Source organism: Hyperolius riggenbachi, chromosome 2 (genome assembly GCF_040937935.1).
Source record: "Hyperolius riggenbachi isolate aHypRig1 chromosome 2, aHypRig1.pri, whole genome shotgun sequence".
Classification (NCBI taxonomy): Eukaryota; Metazoa; Chordata; class Amphibia; order Anura; family Hyperoliidae; genus Hyperolius; species Hyperolius riggenbachi.
In genome coordinates, this window is record NC_090647.1 from 237,000,416 (window position 1) to 237,021,393 (window position 20,978).

The 20,978-nt window shown below is 44.5% G+C and overlaps 1 protein-coding gene across 1 annotated transcript in view; it reads right to left on the minus strand.

The window, feature by feature from the left end:
• The window catches only part of CFAP47 (cilia and flagella associated protein 47), a 730,879-nt gene that overhangs the window by 63,251 nt on the left and 646,650 nt on the right, over nucleotides 1-20,978 (minus strand). The window contains exon 61 of the mRNA XM_068268343.1: nucleotides 12,339-12,497. Coding sequence (XP_068124444.1) covers nucleotides 12,339-12,497 — 159 coding nt within the window. The remainder of the gene's footprint in view (nucleotides 1-12,338; nucleotides 12,498-20,978) is intronic.

Here is a 20,978-nt window from a genome sequence, read left to right on the forward strand (position 1 = left end):
CGTTCAGCCACACTATATAGCATTCTGTGTACTGTTCTGTGTCTGCTGGGAACAGTAGTACACCGCTCGTTCAGCCACACTATATAGCATTCTGTGTACTGTTCTGTGTCTGCTGGGAATAGTGGTACACCGCTCGTTCAGCCACACTATATAGCATTCTGTGTACTGTTCTGTGTCTGCTGGGAACAGTAGTACACCGCTCGTTCAGCCACACTATATAGCATTCTGTGTACTGTTCTGTGTCTGCTGGGAATAGTGGTACACCGCTCGTTCAGCCACACTATATAGCATTCTGTGTACTGTTCTGTGTCTGCTGGGAACAGTAGTACACCGCTCGTTCAGCCACACTATATAGCATTCTGTGTACTGTTCTGTGTCTGCTGGGAATAGTGGTACACCGCTCGTTCAGCCACACTATATAGCATTCTGTGTACTGTTCTGTGTCTGCTGGGAACAGTAGTACACCGCTCGTTCAGCCACACTATATAGCATTCTGTGTGCTGTTCTGTGTCTGCTGGGAACAGTAGTACACCGCTCGTTCAGCCACACTATATAGCATTCTGTGTACTGTTCTGTGTCTGCTGGGAACAGTAGTACACCGCTCGTTCAGCCACACTATATAGCATTCTGTGTACTGTTCTGTGTCTGCTGGGAATAGTGGTACACCGCTCGTTCAGCCACACTATATAGCATTCTGTGTACTGTTCTGTGTCTGCTGGGAACAGTAGTACACCGCTCGTTCAGCCACACTATATAGCATTCTGTGTACTGTTCTGTGTCTGCTGGGAATAGTGGTACACCGCTCGTTCAGCCACACTATATAGCATTCTGTGTACTGTTCTGTGTCTGCTGGGAACAGTAGTACACCGCTCGTTCAGCCACACTATATAGCATTCTGTGTACTGTTCTGTGTCTGCTGGGAATAGTGGTACACCGCTCGTTCAGCCACACTATATAGCATTCTGTGTACTGTTCTGTGTCTGCTGGGAACAGTAGTACACCGCTCGTTCAGCCACACTATATAGCATTCTGTGTACTGTTCTGTGTCTGCTGGGAACAGTAGTACACCGCTCGTTCAGCCACACTATATAGCATTCTGTGTACTGTTCTGTGTCTGCTGGGAATAGTGGTACACCGCTCACCCGCCACTGTATAGCATTGTGCTCTGTGTCGCTGCTGGGAATAGTGGTACACCGCTCACCCGTCACTGTATAGCATTGTGCTCTGTGTCGCTGCTGGGAATAGTGGTACTGTATAGCATTTCTGTACTGCCACTGTACTGCTGCCAGTCAGCGTGTACTGTAAGGATAAGTGAAATGAGGAAGAAATCCGGTGAAAGAGGGAGGGGCAAGGGAAGAGGTGTTTCCCCTGACGGTTCACGTACAGGCCACAGGGGAGCACCCAAGAAAACCCACTCAATACCGCCCATGTTGTCCAGGACAACAACCCTCACAAATCCAAAAGAACAGGACCAGATAATTACTTGGATGACCTCTCAAGCGTCCAGCAGTGGGTTAAGCAGCACCAGCACATCACGCACGAGGTCCGAGTCCTCAGCCAGTTACAAGGAGCCAGTGGGCACAAAGCTGACACAACCGGCAGCGACACCACGCACACAACTGCCAGATAACCAGTCCGATGAATTACCTCAGGACACAATGGGGTATTCGCAGGAGCTATTCCCAGCCCAACAAACTTCCACCTTTCAAAGGTCAATGGAGGAACAGCCAGAAATGTTGTGCCTGGATTCACAACCGTTAACTGTGGGAAATGCACCGCGCACTGAAATACAAGGCGAGTCCGAAGAGGACTCGGAAACCCAAATCCCAGAGCAAGTTGGGCAGGAGGGGTTGCAATTGCAGGAGGTCGGCCGACAAGATCTGGAAGACGACGTTGGAGTGTGCTGCGCAGAGGTTGTTGTGGGGAGCTCTACTCCACGGCGGCGGCCCACAATGACATATGACGAGTTTGAGGAGATGGAAGAGGAGGGTATGGACAATGTGGACAGAGACCCAGATTTTGTTTGTGAACGAGAACATCGCCGTCGTAGCAGCAGCACAGATGAGTCTGTTGAAGAACCCACTGCTGCACGAGCTCGCCTTGTGCCACAAGGTAGGCGGCGCGCAATTTCAGGCACCACAAGCGTGGAAGTTCAAGTGAGAGGCAAAAGAGGAGCAAACAGAAATCGCCAGCAAGGAGGCAGGTGCTTCAAAGTCTGAGCTTTCTTTGAAGACTGCACTGAGGATGTTACCATGGCGATTTGCAAGGTGTGCAAGACCCGCCTGAGCAGGGGGAAAAGTATTAACAACCTCTCCACCACCAGCATGAGCCGTCACATGCTATCCAAACATCCCACTCTTTGGGCAAACGCGTCAGGACAGGGTACCAGAAACAACACTGCCTCCCTTGGGTTCACCAGACCCGCCTCAGCAGCAGCAGTAGCCCAGCCATTGCGTGGTTCACAACATTCACAAACATCAGACGACGCTGACACTGTCACTTTCCGGAGTAGTGCTCTTGAGGTCTCCCAGTGTTCTTCAAACACAACAACCAACAGCCCTTCCGTGTGCAGCGCTACGGTTCAGTTGTCTGTGTCGGAGATGTTTGAGCGCAAGAGGAAATTGCCAGCAAATGACCCCCGGGCCGTGGCAGTAACAGCCAGCATAGCCAAGCTTCTGGCCTGCGAAATGCTGCCATATCGATTGGTGGAGACAAACAGCTTCAAGGGCATGATGTCAGTGGCCATCCCACGTTACGTGGTTCCCAGCCGCTACCACTTTGCACGCTCTGCAGTGCCTGAGTTGCATGAGCACGTGGTCAGCAAAATAACCCGAAGCTTGAAGAATGCCGTTGCCTGCAAGGTTCACCTCACCACTGACACCTGGACGAGTGCGTTCGGCCAGGGTCGATACATCTCCCTTACCGCGCACTGGATGAACCTTGTGGAGCCTGGCAGCGATTCCTCACCTGCTACGGCACGGGTGTTGCCCACGCCACAAACAGCTGCACCGCCGTCCCTCACACTGGATAACAGCAGCACCTACCTCTCTGACTCCTTCTCCTCCAACGCATCTCAAAGCTGTACCTCATCCGGAAACGCTAACCCAGCAGCAGTAGGATCGTGGAAGCAGTGCAGCACAGCTGTTGGCATGCGTCAGCAAGTGTTGCTGAAGCTAATCTGCCTTGGGGATAAGCAGCACACAGGGGAGGAAATTTGGAAGGGAATAAAGGAACAGACGGATTTGTGGCTGGCACCGCTGGACCTGAAACCGGGCATGGTTGTGTGTGATAATGGGAGTAATCTCATTCGCGCTTTAAGGTTGGCTAAGCTGACACACATCCCTTGCCTGGCGCACGTGATGAACCTAGTAGTTCAGCGGTTCCTGAGGACATACCCAGGCATGGCCGATCTTCTGTTGAAGGTGCGTCGAGTGGCCAAACATTGTAGAACTTCCAGTACTGCTTCGGGGGCACTCGCCAAGATGCAGGAGCGCTTCAATCTCCCCCACCATCGCTTGCTGTGTGATGTCCCTACGCGCTGGAATTCTACGCTGCACATGCTAGCCCGCTTTTGCGAGCAGAAGAGTGCAGTGGTCCAGTACATGACGGCGCAGTACCGAGGCGCATCCGGCCAGCTGCCAAGCTTCTGTGGATCCGATTGGGCCAACATGTTGGACCTCTGCCAAGTCCTCCAAAATTTTGAGCAATCTACGTTGCTTGTGAGCAGTGACAACTCTTCAGTCAGCATTACCATACCACTGCTGTGTTTACTGAAGAGGTCGATGTTAAAAATCAAGGAAACAGCTGTCATGATGCAACTGGGGGAATCTGAAGGAGAAAACGATCAGCGTGATGGTACCAACATCAGGCCATCCGCCTCAGGGAACGCTGGCCCCAGCAGCTATGACGAAGAAGAGGAGGAGGAACAGCTGGAGTTGGAGCAGGAGTTTCATGCCACCACTGACGAGGGCCAGAGCGGTGCACGTTGGACTTCCACAATTCAACGCGAATGGTCAGCAGAAGCAGACCAGGAGGAAGGTGACGACTATGATGCATCACAACAACTATCACAACGCTCACAAGAGGATGATGAGGATTCTGGTGGGACTCTGGCACACATGGCTCAATTCATGCTAGACTGCATTGAACGTGACCCACGCATTGTGCGCATTCTGGACAACACCAATTACTGGGTTTATACCCTTCTGGATCCACGGTACAAACACAATGTTCCAAAACTGCTTGAAGAAAGAGTCAGACAGGTCAAAATGGAAGAATACCAGCAGGCCCTTGTGGAGACTTTAGAGAGGAGATTGACATCCTCCCCCTCCTCTAGCCAGTTGTACGCAGACAGACTGACTTCCGCAAACCCAGGACGACCAGGAGGGCAGCAAACAACGCAAGCCGCAGCTAGTACCCAAAAGGGAATGGTATCGGCAGTGTCCTTGGAGTGGGAAAATTTTCTGACACCCATGCAGCAGCAGCCCACTGAACAGCAAGCGTGCAGATCCACCTCCAACACCGATCGCCTGGAGAAGATGGTCAAGGACTACATGTCAGATGACGTAGCTGTGTCTAACAATCCATCTGCACCCTTCAACTATTGGGTATCGAAGCTAGACACCTGGCACGAACTGGCAATGTACGCAATAGAGGTGCTGGCTTGCCCGGCAGCGAGCGTTATGTCGGAACGCTGTTTCAGTGCTGCCGGAGGCATCGTCACAGATCGGCGTATCCGCCTCTCCACAGAAAATGCAGACCGTCTGACTCAAATTAAAATGAATCAATCCTGGATTGGAAACGACTACGCAACACTCCAGGACCCCAACCAAGTAACATGACCAATGAACATCTGGGATGGTTTAGCGTTTCCGGTCCCTGTTTATTGAACCTCTCATCTGTATTACACTTATGACTGCATGGCGGCAAAAAGCATTGCTATATCCGCACGCTTTTTGTCCTCATGCAAGGCCTGTGTTGTTGTGTCTCAAAAAGCTTGGCCTTCTCCTCCTGCGCCTGCTCCTGTTCCATCACGTCTGCTGCTGCTGGGTTAGCATTTCCAGTCCCTGTTTATTGAACCTCTCATCTGTATTACATTTATGACTGCATGGCGGCAAAAAGCATTGCTATATCCGCACGCTTTTTGTCCTCATGCAAGGCCTGGGTTGCGTCTCAAAAAGCGTGGCCTTCTCCTCCTGCGCCTCCTCCTGTTCCATCATGTGTGCTGCTGCTGGGTTAGCGTTTCCAGTCTCTGTTTATTGAACCTCTCATCTGTATTACATTTATGACTGCATGGCGGCAAAAAGCATTGCTATATCCGCACGCTTTTTGTCCTCATGCAAGGCCTGGGTTGTTGTGTCTCAAAGCGTGGCCTTCTCCTCCTGCGCCTCCTCCTGTTCCATCACGTGTGCTCTGTGCTGCTGCTGGGTTAGCGTTACCGGTCCCTGTTTATGGAACCTCTTCTCTTTATTACATTTATGACTGCATGGCGGCAAAAAGCATTGCTGCTATATCCGCACGCTTCTTGTCCTCATGCAAGGCCTGGGTTGTTGTGTCTCAAAAAGCGTGGCCTTCTCCTCCTGCGCCTCCTCCTGTTCCATCACGTGTGCTCTGTGCTGCTGCTGGGTTAGCGTTACCGGTCCCTGTTTATTGAACCTCTTATCTTTATTACATTTATGACTGCATGGCGGTAAAAAGCATGCTATCCGCACGCTTCTTGTCCTCATGCAAGGCCTGGGTTGTTGTGTCTCAAAAAGCGTGGCCTTCTCCTCCTGCGCCTCCTCCTGTTCCATCACGTGTGCTGCTGCTGCTGCTGGGTTAGCGTTACCGGTCCCTGTTTATTGAACCTCTTATCTTTATTACATTTATGACTGCCTGGCGGTAAAAACCATGTTACCTGTGCAAAGAAACATGACATTTTCAGCATTTAAAAGACAATTTTTCCTTTGAAACTTTACAATCAATTTTCTCAAAAACTATAAGCTCTTTTTGCTAAATTTTTTTTCCTCTTGTACCCACTCCCAAGGTGCACATACCCTGTAAATTTGGGGTATGTAGCATGTAAGGAGGCTTTACAAAGCACAAAAGTTCGGGTCCCCATTGACTTCCATTATATTCGGAGTTCGGGTCGAACACCCGAACATCGCGGCCATGTTCGGCCTGTTCGGCCCGAACCCGAACATCTAGATGTTCGCCCAACACTAGGCCTGGCACAGGTACATCGACGACATCCTCATTTTTGGACAGGTGATCTTGATCTTTTAACTCAATTTGTAAAGATTATTAATAACAACACTCGTAATTTTAAATGTACTATGCAGGTGAGCTCCACAGATGTTCCATATTTAGATCTCTCAATCTCTGGCGATGGTCTTATCTCAACACGTCTATATAGGAAGGATACGGCCACAAATTCTTTATTGAGGGCAGAAAGTTTCCACCCAACACATCCATCAAGGGTATCCCGACTGGGCAATATTTATGCGTTAAGCGCAATTGCTCAGATGATGAAACATTTCATGAGGAGGCGGCTCGTCTGAGGTTGAGATTTTGAGAAAGAGGTTACAGTGACAAGAGTTTGATTAAGGCATACAAAAGAGCAGATACAAGTGCAATGACTCCACTTCTGGTCGGGAAGAGACATTCTACCAGAGGTGATAAACAGACATCTAGATGTTGTACTAAGTTCTCAGCACAACACTGTGAGATCTCCTGAATCATAACAAAACACTGGCACATTCTGACTAATGATGCCAAACTGAGTAACATCGTCCGAAAGACCCCCCCCCCCCCCCCTTTTTTTGTTTTCAAAGGGTGTCCTCTCTTCGTGATTTTCTGGTTAACAGTCATTTTGTAGATCCCCAGGCTAACACTAAACACTGTAAAATCACGGGTACTTATACCTGTGGTGGTTGCACCATGTGCCGGTTCATTTAGATTGGAAGATCGGTTTTACTACCGGATGGGAGGGATTGGTCCCTTTCACACTATATTAATTGCGGTACAGTTCTTGTGGTTTATCTACTGATTTGTGGGGAAAACAAAAAATGAATTTCGTTCTAGAATCTCACAGCATTTACTAGTATAAAGAGTTTGAGTGTGACCAGTCTCACCCCGGTAGCTAAACATTTTAAGGTGGTTCATGGTGGCAGATATTTGTCTTTGCAATTTATTGGACTAGATAGGATTCATGGTTCATTAAAAGGAGGCAATATGGATCATTTACTGTTACAGAAGGAAGCTAGATGGATATTTGATCTAGATGCAACCAAGTATCCAGGATTGAATGAAAACACAAGTTATGCTCCCTTTCTGCCCCTTTAACTCTGATTGGTATGGTTCTCTGCTGTGCTGCTGCATTCAGTTTAACTCCTCATTTGGGGGGTTCTTTTGCTTCCTGCCAGAGCATCTCTCATACCCAATCTGATTTAGTCCATTGATAGATGATTTATAGATAATCATGATATAAGTAATACTCCCACCTTTTTGGGGGACCATAGGATTGGCATTATGTTTACTCATGTAGTGCCACTCCGTTATTTTTGGGGCAGTTTGACTTATTTTACCACATCATTGTGAATGCTGTTGTATTTCTAGATAAGTATATATATTTTTTCTGAATGGATTCTTCTAATATGTGCACTTATTAATTTGTGTTTATAGTTTGCTTACATTTTGAGTTGCCATGCGCGTTCCCTGTGTATCCCCACCCACCTGGTCCGGCCTCTCTGGTCTCTCCCGCCCCTGTCCTCGGACCTGTGTGCGGGGGGCGAAGCTTGGCAGACGCGCCGGGCGCACTATTGGTTGGCCCGCCTGTCCCGCCCCCCCACTCGCTACGGCCCAGGAATGGGGGCAGGAGTGGCCGTGTATTGCAGGAGCGGGAGTGGCCGTGTATTGCGGCCAGATTGGACAGTGGCTGATACATAGGTGCGTGTCATGACCACTAGGACACGCCTTCTGAAGAAGCCGGTAGTAGTGGGCAAAATCGATCGAGGTCGCCATCCTCCTTCATGGTGGCAAATTGCCTGACACCAGACCTCCTCTGAACTCCTGGCACGTCTCCTCCTCCCAGCCATCATCTGTCAAGACACAGTAAGAGCCCACCAGGCACACTACATGCTTTTCAAGCTACCAGACAACGCTGGTTATCATGTCTCTTTGCTGCTCAGCTGTATGATCCGCTCTTAGCCTAGCCCTGCTTGCCTGCAATGAACTGCTTTATGCTTATGCCTATGCTTCTGCTTAACCACATGTGAGCTGTATTCATATGGACTCTGTCTCTACATTTTTGCTATTCATCTTGGATTGATGTATGTAATGCAGATTGGCTTTTATGCATACAGGCTGATGTGTACATGTATGGACTGTGCATTGGAAGGTGTTGAGCATGCTTGATAAGTGACAGCTGATTGGCAACTGTCATAACTTTGTGTCATGATATATGGCCACAGGACTGCTGTGAAACTTTCATCTATGCATTTTGGCTGGGAGTGGAGGACACCTTACACCCTATCCTTCTACAATTTTTTTTCTGGAAAAAACCCAAGTGCAATTGTTGTATCTTTCTTTAACCCTGCACGTGTCTGGTTGGACTCTTGTTTTTGGGCTGTGTAGCTCTTAATTTTTCGATCTATGTGCACATAGTATACAATCTGTTATACAGGTCCAGTGGGTAGTGCTGTTGGGTGAGGTGGGTTTGGGGGTGGCGGGGGTTTTGGCGCATTTGCTGTCATATATGTTTTTATAGATATCTTTATGCAAGTGTTCAATAAAGTTTTGTATTTTTGTAATAAATATGTTTGTATTCAATCAGGCCATACCCCTTCCATAGTTTATCTCAAAGGGTTTATTTCAATAATAATACATAATAATCAGTAGCTGATAACGCCTTTTGCACAAAATATCTTTATCTTTTCTCAAACAGATCATCAGGGGGGTCTGAGTGGCTGATATTGTGGTGAAACTCCTCCCACAGCATGATGTCATGACCATGGTCTTGACAGTTTGCTGTCTGTGAACCTCATTGCATTGTGGGAAATAACAGCCAAGCAAGATCTCCCTGTGCATAGAACTTTCATTAACGACATTCTGTAGATCACCTGGCAGGACTAAAGATGTCACCACCAGTGATACTTTTCAGAATGTAAATCAGAGGGAGGAAAGACTGCAATGGGCAAAAACTGACTAAATAATATATAAATGAATATTGTAAAAAAATAAGCCATTTTATTTGTTATGTTATTTTTACTTTAAAGTTGGTGACTTGAGTATTCTTGGTTAAAAAAAAAAAGATCAAGACCGAGAATCATTTTTAGTAAATATAAATCTAGTTGAAAAATCATAAAGAAACAAAAGAAAAACTCATTGAACAGCACTTCCCAGTGTCCTACTCCTCCCTGCATTCTGCCTTATGGCAGTATTTCATAGAAGCAAAGGTCACATCAAATGGACAGTAACCTCTTAAATTTTGATCTGTTGGGGATTTACTAACATGCAGCCACCATTCAGTTGCTATACTATGCAAACAAACTGAGGTATTTGTGTCAAATGCTTTCATTGGGCAGTTGATAAGCAAGGGTTGCACTAATATCCAGCTGAGCTTTTTTTTATTATATATTATATATATATATATATATAAGTGCAAGTATCAAATGTCAATGCCCTTAATGATCATGAGCTTAATTGAATTATTCTCAATTGTTATCAGTTTTATTTTACTCAAATTACCAACTTACGCTGAAAGCAAAAAAAAAAAAAAAAATATGAACAATTCTGTAAACAGATTATCCATTACGTATTTGTTTAAGAAAAATATTGCCTCCTACAAAGCAGTTCATATGAGCACTGCATTATTAAAGTAGTGAGCAACCAAGGCAGATGATACTGCATTTATTAACAGTGTCCAAGCCAGTAGGCAAGTACAGGATCTTCTCAAAAAATTAGCATATTGTGATAAAGTTCATTATTTTCTGTAATGTACTGATAAACATTAGACTTTCATATATTTTAGATTCAAATACACACAACTGAAGTAGTTCAAGCCTTTTATTGTTTTAATATTGATGATTTTGGCATACAGCTCATGAAAACCCAAATTTCCTATCTCAAAAAATTAGCATATTTCATCCGACCAATAAAAGAAGTGTTTTTAAAACCAAAAAAGTCAACCTTCAAATAATTATGTTCAGTTATGCACTCAATACTTGGTCGGGAATCCTTTTGCAGAAATGACTGCTTCAATGCGGCATGGCATGGAGGCAATCAGCCTGTGGCACTGCTCAGGTGCTATGGAGGCCCAGGATGCTTCGATAGCGGCCTTAAGCTCATCCAGAGTGTTGGGTCTTGCGTCTCTCAACTTTCTCTTCACAATATCCCACAGATTCTCTATGGGGTTCAGGTCAGGAGAATTGGCAGGCCAATTGAGCACAGTAATACCATGGTCAGTAAACCATTTACCAGTGGTTTTGGCACTGTGACCAGGTGCCAGGTCGTGCTGAAAAATGAAATCTTCATCTCCATAAAGCTTTTCAGCAGATGGAAGCATGAAGTGCTCCAAAATCTCCTGATAACTAGCTGCATTGACCCTGCCCTTGATACAACACAGTGGACCAACACCAGCAGCTGACATGGCACCCCAGACCATCACTGACTGTGGGTACTTGACACTGGACTTTAGGCATTTTGGCATTTCCCTCTCCCCAGTCTTCCTCCAGACTCTGGCACCTTGATTTCCGAATGACATGCAAAAGTTGCTTTTATCCGAAAAAGTACTTTGGACCACTGAGCAACAGTCCAGTGCTGCTTCTCTGTAGCCCAGGTCAGGCGCTTCTGCCGCTGTATCTGGTTCAAAAGTGGGTTTATGCTTCCATCTGCTGAAAAGCTTTATGGAGATGAAGATTTCATTTTTCAGTACAACCTGGCACCTGCTCACAGTGCCAAAACCACTGGTAAATGGTTTACTGACCATGGTATTACTATGCTCAATTGGCCTGCCAACTCTCCTGACCTGAACCCCATAGAGAATCTGTGGAATATTGTGAAGAGAAAGTTGATAGACGCAAGACCCAACACGCTGGATGAGCTTAAGGCCGCTATCGAAACATCCTGGGCCTCCATAACACCTGAGCAGTGCCACAGGCTGATTGCGTCCATGCCACGCCGCATTGAAGCAGTCATTTCTGCAAAAGGATTCCCGACCAAGTATTGAGTGCATAACTGAACATAATTTTTTGAAGGTTGACTTTTTTTGTTTTAAAAACACTTTCCTTTTATTGGTCGGATGAAATATGCTAATTTTTTGAGATAGGAAATGTAGGTTTTCTGTATGCCAAAATCATCAATATTAAAAAAATAAAAGGCTTGAACTACTTCAGTTGTGTGTATTTGATTCTAAAATATATGAAAGTCTAATGTTTATCAGTACATTACAGAAAATAATGAACTTTATCACAATATGCTAATTTTTTTAGAAGATCCTGTAATTGTCCAAGCCAGTAGGCAAGTAATACAATTGAAAGTTGTTAGAAATGGCTGGGGAAGCTGGTATGGATAATCTTGTATACACAGAAAACACATTGGGGGTGATTCAGTAAACTCATCAGCACCATTAACATTTGTTTTATTTATTTTTAGGGATTGTGTTGCCTATTGTTTATCTGCCAATGAAAAAAAAACAAAATAAAAACAACCAAACAAAAAAACTAAAAAAACACAAGCACAATACTTAATTAATTTAATGCCTAAGTTATTTTAATAAAATAACACAGTTTTCATAGGCCTCTCTCCCTTTGGATTAAGAACTATTTTTCATAGGTCCCTCTACCTCTGGATTAAGACCTGCACACAGCAGAAGTTATCTAATAATCTACAGTCACTGTGTGATTTGGTTATGTAAAACCTTAATTTAGCTTGGAGTGGCAGGTTTGCTTATTTTTACATACTAGTTTAGAAAAAAGGATGCCCCATTTTGAATTATTCCAGTTTTAGGATAAAGTGATGAGCAGAGGGAAATTCCACAGGTGTTGCTGTTCCCAAAACTTATAAACTAGTTTGCTATTGGAAACAAAAGCGTTGGGGGAGGGTATAACCCTGAACCAGAAGAGTGGCATAATCTCGTCCTATTTGCTGAGCAGCAATGCCCAATTGTTGATAAGTCCAGGAGCTCTTAAACCAGATCTTGTAGCCTGGTTGGGCAAGGAATTGGAACAAGTAGGGAAAAAGCAGGGCATGTATATTCCCCAGTACAACATAAGCCCTTCCTGACCACCACTGTACTCTAATAATCTTTAGAACGGAGGCATGAACATAGATAAATTGCAAAATAATCTGGACAGCCATACCATTGTTTATTTGAACTTCTTCTTGTATAAGACCGGGCTTTTCTTTGATCTTTGCTTCATGGCTTGATACCGGCATAGCCGTCTGCCCAGGAACAACGCCAGTCAACAATATTTCTACTCTCTCTTCAGTACGATTCCTTGCTTGACAACTCACAACAGCTAAAATAATGAAAAGAAAATTATTTTACATAGCAACTGAATGTTTCATTTAAATGAGAAACTTAAAGCCCTACAAGATTATTACACAAGCTTCTTTATTAGTTAAGATTAATAGGGACAACACTATTAACCACATGATTTTCATAATTTACACAGCCTTTCCAGAAACACTCCCTTTGGAAAAACCAGTCATATGATCCAGGGATCAATTTACAAACCTAGTAGCTTCCAGAAGAGCGGTGTTCCCTGGGTGATAAATAGAATCACCAGACCCCACCCATCTCCTCATTTTCCTGCCTGTTGCCATGCTTTTTGAGTGTGTAATAAAGAATTTAATTCTTCATCACACTGCCTTGCCAGCAATAAAACATTTTTATTTTACTTTTCTTTTGTTTAACTGGTTTATAAAGCTACTAACCAGGAAAGTAATAGGTAAATGCTTTTTACACACTCAGCAAAAACAGAGAGATAAGATTCTGATGTGCTGTAGTGCTTGCCACAAAAAATATACTTCTAACTGGCAGAGGAGGGAGGTGCCCCCTTCCATCTCATTACTTCATTTGGTAAGTGTTGGAAGTGTTTAGAGAGAGATCAGAAACTTGGTTCATCCAGTAAAATGGCAGAGTTGTCTCAATAGGGATACCGGACCCTGGCCAGCCAGGTACTTTCAATATACTGTATTTATTACAAAAAGTACAGACATACAATGCACCAAAATATGCGCATTGCTAATAACAAATTTACATTTAAAAAATAATTGAAATTGATACTAGAGTTATAAATCAAACTATGATTAATCAAGAGATAATATGCCATGAATATCTGATTAGCTCAGAATCAACTGCAAGTGATCATTTGATTTTCCAATTAGCAGAACATTACAAACTTGCACTGTTCTCTGTATTGGAAGAACATTTTTGCACACAGGGCATCCTTTCGAATGTTCATAAGAGAAGGTACTTAAATGCGAGTTTAGAGAGTTTAAGCCCACTTTAACAGACGTGCCAGATGTATAGTTTGCTTATAACGATTGCGGAATTATTTCCGAGGTCAGCGCACAAGATGTGCGCTGACACTGCGGAAATCCTCCACAAGCGTACGAAACAACAGAACCCAGCTTTGGTGTAATGCACTTGTAGAGGGAAATTCCCACTGGCAGATGGAGCTGTGGCGTGCAGAGGAACAACCCCTCTGCACTGCCACAGATGCCAGATGGGAATTGTACGAATTGCAACAATACAGGGCAAGATAGCCCTGAGAAAGAGAGAGTGAGCACAGCGACAGAATGTATGTGTGTCCACCAATCTAGTCGCCACCCAGCGACGGTGAACACACAATAAGACAGAGCAAAGGAACAGACAGGACTAACTACACGCAGTCCCCACACGTTAAGCGCAATGGCGACAAGGCGAGTGCCCGGCACGGTCGCCACACGAGAAGCGCGATAGCGACAAAGTGTACCAACCCTGACTAACCAAAGAGACACGAAAACAAAAGAACGCGAACGCTTGCTAAACGGTTCCCTCACCGAGACTACAGCAAGCATTCGATCCAGACAAGACAGACAGAAGGAGTAACCAGTAGCAACCGCAGCTATGGCCTACACTCCCAGACAGAGTACAGAAGGAACCACCGCCGCTACAGCTAGGGCGAATGCGATCCAGACAGACAGACAGACAGACAGAGGAAGCAACCAGTAGCAACCGCTGCTCTGGCTTGCACCCCTAAGACAGAGTTCAGAAGGAACCACCGCCACTACCGCTAGGGCGAATGCGATCCCAACAGACAGATCGAGTTCCTGTCGACCACCTCTGGTGACAAGACAATTGCAACAGACAAGAGAGAACTAGGCAATACAAATCATCAACAACCTAACTATGCTAGAAGGAATGCTAGTGCACTCCCAAGGATCACTCTAAGATAATCTTAACAAACAATATGCAGAGGGCTGAGACTCAAGGTAAGTCTAGCAAGCTATTAAGGAACACACCATCATGACCAGCAAGGGATTCTGGGTGGAAATGGTATTTATACTTCAAGCCATCAAAGGAAGCAGCTAAGCAATTTGCATGCCAAGTGGATGCAAATTCCTCACCAGAGCAGCAGCTCAGCAAGTTGCAGAGTGAAGACAGGTCTCCTTTCCAGGGATCTGCAGCACTTAGATTTACAAAATGGTCCACAAGCTGTCTGCCTGTGCAGACAGCAGAGCAGATCATTACATTGCTAGTATGAAATTTGTAGGGGGCTTATAAAGTGAGTTTTAAAGAACTCTCCCTAAGCATAGGTAAAGTTCTAACCTAAACTGTACTGTACTGTACTTTTGTCACACATAAATCAGTAACTTTAAAGAGACACTGAAGCGGAAAAAAAATTATGATATTATGATTTGTATGTGTAGTACAGCTAAGAAAAAAAACATTAAGATCAGATACATCAGTCTAATTGTTTCCAGTACAGGAAGAGTTGAGAAACTCCAGTTGTTATCTCTATGCAAAAAAGCTATTAAGCTCTCCGTCTAACTTAGTCGTGGAGAGGGCTGTTATCTGACTTTTATTATCTCAACTGTATTTGAACTATTTACTTTTCCTCTGCTAGAGGAGAGTTCATTACTTCACAGACTGCTCTGAAAGACTCATTTTGAATGTTGAGTGTTGTATAATCTGCACATATTATAGAGTGATGCAATGTTAGAAAAAACACTATATACCTGAAAATAAAAATATGAGAATATTTTCGTTGCTGCTAATCTTCTAGTAATTATTCATAGTACACAACCAATTCATTGTATCATATATTTTTTTTTTCGCTTCAGTGTCTCTTTAAATCATTTTACTCAGTAACTAAATGAAAAACTATGATAGACTCCTCTGTTTAACTGAGTCCTTGTTATCTACTTCTAGAACTTTTTTTTAAAGAATAAATCATTCTTAAGCAGAAATGTGAACTTGAAGGGGTTCAAAAAGTTTGTAGCACCACTGTAAAAATACATCACTCTTCCAGCAATGTTCCTCTGAAGCAGACCTTGAATTTGACAGCTCCATAAAAATCAGTTACTAATGAAACATGTCGTCCATTGGCAAAAAACTATAGTTAGGTTTGTCATATGGAAGCAATTTATATATGCAGACCTAGAAGTTAGATAATAGGTATACTTTAAAAATAAAAATGGACCTCAGAATTCACAGCTCACAGTAAAGGTCCTGGCAGAATTGTTCTGGCTGACTACATTGAAGAATGTAATCTAATTTAAAGCCAAAATACTGGCAAGTTATAGATTTTACTGAAAAGAACAACATAAATCATCATCATTATTGTCATCGGTATCCTCCAATGTTAGCAGTTAGCAATCAGATATAGACAAAGCTGGCACTGATGATTGTACCTCAACTGAAATACATTTTCAATTGTTTTAAAATTATAGCTATAAATGGCTAAATCATTTCATAGAATCCTTTAAAGTGTTAGTGCCCTAATGAATAAGTGCTTAAAACTGCCTTGAAATAAGGCAAAGATCAGCAATGCAATGTATGTGTATTAATGATCATATGTCTGATTTACACAATAATTTACTGCCTGCAATCTCTATATATAATTGGCAAGTGTCTCTGCGTCCGTTTTTGTCCCTGTGTCAGTGCTTTTTAGCACTGAGCATGTGCAGGGACAAGACGCAGAGACACTGCCGACGGTGCAGAGAGCCAGAGGATGGGACCAGAAGGGGCGGGTGTGTGTGCGCATGGCGGGCGTCATGCGCGCGGCGGTATAGTGAGAAACCTAAGTAACTAGTGCAAAATAACACAGCAGCTGTCCTTTCAAGTATTACTTGCAAGAGAAAAAAAAGGGGGGGAGGGCACCAAGAGACCAATATGGTGTAGTATGTAATATTGAGGGTAATTCAATTGTAATTTTGTGAAGAGAATACTCACAATGATGGATTACCTCCAAGGTAACCACTGTATAGGCGGGTGGGGAGATTAGAGCGACTTCTTAACCTGACTCCACTCAGTTTAAGAAGTCGCTCTCTGTAGTATGGAAAAAGGGGTTGACACCTCTCCACCAAGAGTGGATATCAGGAATTGAGATTAGCAATGCAACAGAAGCACCAGCGTAGAGTAAAATGAGCTAAAACCAAGTTAAAAAGGAGGCAGTGGTGGACTTACCTCCAAGAAGTCAGACTTAATTGGTCACATTTTGATTTTGATTTAAAAAAAACCTCCAAATTGCGACGCATTTCACGGGTGAACCTGCTTCCTCTGGCAAAGCAGACCAGCCTCCTCGACTGTAGAAACTTCCTAACTTGGCGTCTCCAGCAAAGTCAGTACGAAAGCACCAAGTTTCGATAGACTTGGATATAGGTATTTATTGCTTTCCTAAAATAACCCACCATTACTTCCCCCTCCATTGTCTTTTGCAGCATCCAAGTATCAGTACTATTAGATATTCTTGTTTAATTACTAATGTGTTGATGTCTTGGAATGTATGAGCTTTTCAAATGTATTCAATAAAATATAGACAATTAGAGACATGTATGTGGCATCTCCTCTGAGTATACGGTTTGTGCCACCCAGATACTCCAACCAATTTGCCTAAGGAAGCTCGTCCGCTCGCAAAACGCATTGCAATTTAGAGTCTTTTTGAGAAAATAAAAGCTGTTTTTTGTTATGTGACTAATCGAGTCTGACTTCCTGGAGTTAAGTCCAACACTGCCTCCTTTTTAACCTGGTTTTATCTCATTTTACTCTACGCTGACACCCTTGTTATTCTAATTTCTCGTACTCAGTGTTAACAAATGTTATCAGTACTTAAAAAAGGTGAGAGAGGAGAGAAAAGAGAGAGAGAGAGAGAGAAAAGTAACTCTGCAGAGACAGTAGGGAAAGATTTAGAAGTATTATTCAAGCAGGGGATGAACACACACTGTAGCTTATTTGCTATGAGTTTAAACACAGTGCAACTGCTTATACTGTACATACTGGAATTGGCATGTCTCTATCAGAAAAATGAGGAAAAATAAATAATACAATGTGTTCTAGTTAAACTTACATTAGGAGTGTCTGTGCAGGTTAAAATGATGCAGGCAGGCAGTATGAGTGATTGACAGTAACTGAAATCTGCAGTTTCTTTGTGTGTGTCAATAAGCAAGGTTTTTTGACATGTGTGTTCAAGAGCCGAGGGAAATATAGACAGCTTTTCTGACAACTTACACAGTTCAAGCAGATCCAGCTATGCCGCTCAAGTAAACTTTTTAAAATATCATTGGCTGCAACCACTATTAATGTCGCCCTCCCAACTCCCTTAACACTTAAGCCATTGTGTGTTTCCAGACAGTATATGGGTTCACATTATCAGTTTTAGGATCCCACATGCTATTCGTAACAGGTGATTCTGCTAACAACCAAATGTTTGGCAAAACACAAACTTACAGTTGGTAGAAGAATGAAAACTGAGAAGACCTCAGAACAGTGCATGAAGCGTTAAGCTCCTCTGCATTACAGATGCCTCCTTGACTCCAGACGCATGAGTCATCCTCTAGAGTCATCCTCTAATCCCAACTCTTTTTTTTCTCCTGCTCCCTGCCATGGATAATACAGTCGTGCTCTGCTTCATACAGAATCAGGTGGACAATGCCTAGTGAATTCTCCCTTCATTCCCACACAGGAATCAAGCAAGACAGCATGACTACATGTATAACGTTACATATACACAGCAATTCAGTAAACAGCAAAACAGTAAGCAGCACATTTATTTATGAGAAAACATAACAAAAGGTTTAAGTTGAAATATTAATTTCCATGATGTATTACCCCATTTATAAATGATCATATTCTTGAAATCAGCAAGGGTTAAATACACTTGTTTGTTCATGTTTTCTGCAGTATTGCCAGCCTACTAATGTAAAACATGTTCTTTAAAAAGTGACAGAATTAGAACAAGCATGCATATGTCACATGGGATCAATCTAAGACTAAGATAACTGACCTTTACTTGTTTACTAATGGTAAAAACTGAAATAGCTCTCCTCTAAAACAACATTCTGACCTTAATAAGTTTTATTTGCAAGATATATTTGGAGAGGTTAATTCATCAAAGCACTACTTGAGACATATGCCATTCACTTTTTCTCCTGACTTATCTCCTAGGAGACCTTTTTTAACCACTTCGCATCCAGACTTTGTTCCTCCCTCATGGAGCAGAGCAGTTTTGACATTTTAGCTATGTCCCTATTTAATCAGCAATAACGTTATCCCTACTTATGACACCTAAATAAAATAAATATTTTTTTCAAGAATAAACTAGACTTTCATTGCATAGCATATTTTCCCTCGAATAATTTCGTTTTCTATGAATTTTAATAGGAAAAAAAAGGGAAAAATAGAAACACATCAATTCTCAGTTTTACCAATTCCAGTTTTAAAAAAAATAAATAAAAGTGCTATCGTAGATAAAAATACACAAATTTTGTTTGGCTATTTCTACTATTTATCACGAAACTTAAATTACGTTCCTGTCACAATTTATGGTGAAGATATTTGATTCTGAAATAATGCTACAGTGTGTATTTTTCACTATGAACTATGAAAATAAAAGTATTTTCAGCACTCTGCAATTGAAAAAATACCAAAACTTGGGTGAAAAGGTACTGTCAAAATTATTTTGAATGTTTACTTGCTTACTTGCACGGCACAGAGCTCCTCTTTTTTCTTCTTTTTTCGTTGTTTTTCTCTGGGCATTGCAGGACTTTGATGCACGTAAGTGCATATTAGTGTGGCCAGTACACAGAAGCTCAGAGGACGGATCACGCTCGGGCCACCCTCGAGGAGCCCAAGCCCTCGGAGCACTACCGCAGAACCCCTAGGCAGAGGGGAGGCCAGCCACGTGGTGTCCATGCCCCCGGAGCAGTACCGCTGGGCAGAGGGGAAGCTCATCGTCGCGGAGAGCCCAGCAAGGGAAGCCGGAGCGGCGGAGCACTACCGCACGCAGTACCCCTAGGCAGAGGGGAGGCCAGCCACGTGGTGTCCATGCCCCCGGAGCAGTACCGCTGGGCAGAGGGGAAGCTCATCGTCGCGGAGAGCCCAGCAAGGGGAGCCGGAGCGGAGGAGCACTACCGCACGCAGTACCCCTAGGCAGAGGGGAGGCCAGCCACGTGGTGTCCATTCCCCCGGAGCAGTACCACTGGGTAGAGGGGAAGCTCATCGCGGTAGGGGAGAGGCTCATATAGTCGCAGGGAGCCGGCACACCACAGGAGACCCAGTGGAGTGGTCCCCGGCTTACCATCGCCACCTCACAGCCACAGTCATCCCCCGCAGCTGGCTGCTGGCCAGGACATCGACGGGTAGGCAACAGCAGGTACCCCATCCATTGCATCAGAGGAGCCTGCTGACGGAGAGACCTTCGCTGGCAGGGGGACACTGCAAAGCCCCGCATCCTCCTCTGGTCCGCTGGCCTACCAGGCCCCCCACGTGGAAAGGCCTCTTCAACCACACTGAGGACAGTCGCATCGGGCTGCCAAATCCTCCTAGCAGCCACCACCCAGCTAGGCATCCTGCCTCCAGGAACCTCCTGACCACCACAGAGCCTTGGATCACGGCAGTACTAGGAACTACTGATACAGGGATGGGCCGGTAAGAACCTTGCTCTCCTCACCTGCTCACTGCCTGCACACACTGATCTGCACACATCTCCTCACCTGCTTGCTGCCTGCACACATTGAACTGCTCTGTTACGTGTGTTATGGTTTGCCGTTTCATAACTATTATCTGTACGGACTGTTAGCCTAAAATTGTTTTTTTTTGTACGTACTGCTACCCTTACAATTGCACTACTGTACTGCTCAGGGATGGACTGTATTACACTGCTCAGGGATGGACTGTACGGCACTGCTCATGTGAGGGTCTGTATTGCACTGCTCATGTGATAGGCTGTGCTGCATTGCTGTATTGCACCGTTCAGGTGATGGTCTGTATTGCACCGCTCACGCGACGGACTGTACTGCATCGCTCACGTAGAGAATCGTATCGCACTGATCATAAGATGGACTGTATTGCACTGCTCACGTGATAGGCTGTCTTGCACTGCTCATGTAATGGACTGTACTGCACTGCTCATGTGGACCGTATTGCACTGCTTATGAGATGGACTGTACTGCACCGCTCATGTATTGAACCACTCATGTGACAGTCTGCACCTCACTGTTCACTGTCTCTGTGGCGGGCGACTTTTTGGCAATGCCAGTCTCCTCCACCCCCCGTAGGCACCCCGCTCCCGCCATCGGCCACGCGCCTGCCCCCCACACCGCCACCACGCGTACCACGTACTCCAGGGAGCAACTTCTGCGGTGGGAACATCGTGGCCCACCACTCCCTGAGGCCAATCTCTTGCCAAACCAGGTCCAGAACTACATACAGCAAGTCCTGAACTCCGTTCCCTGGCCCGGTGCGGGCTGGCGGCGAAGGGGCTGTCGAGCTGGGGCCCGCGTGAGACTCAAGA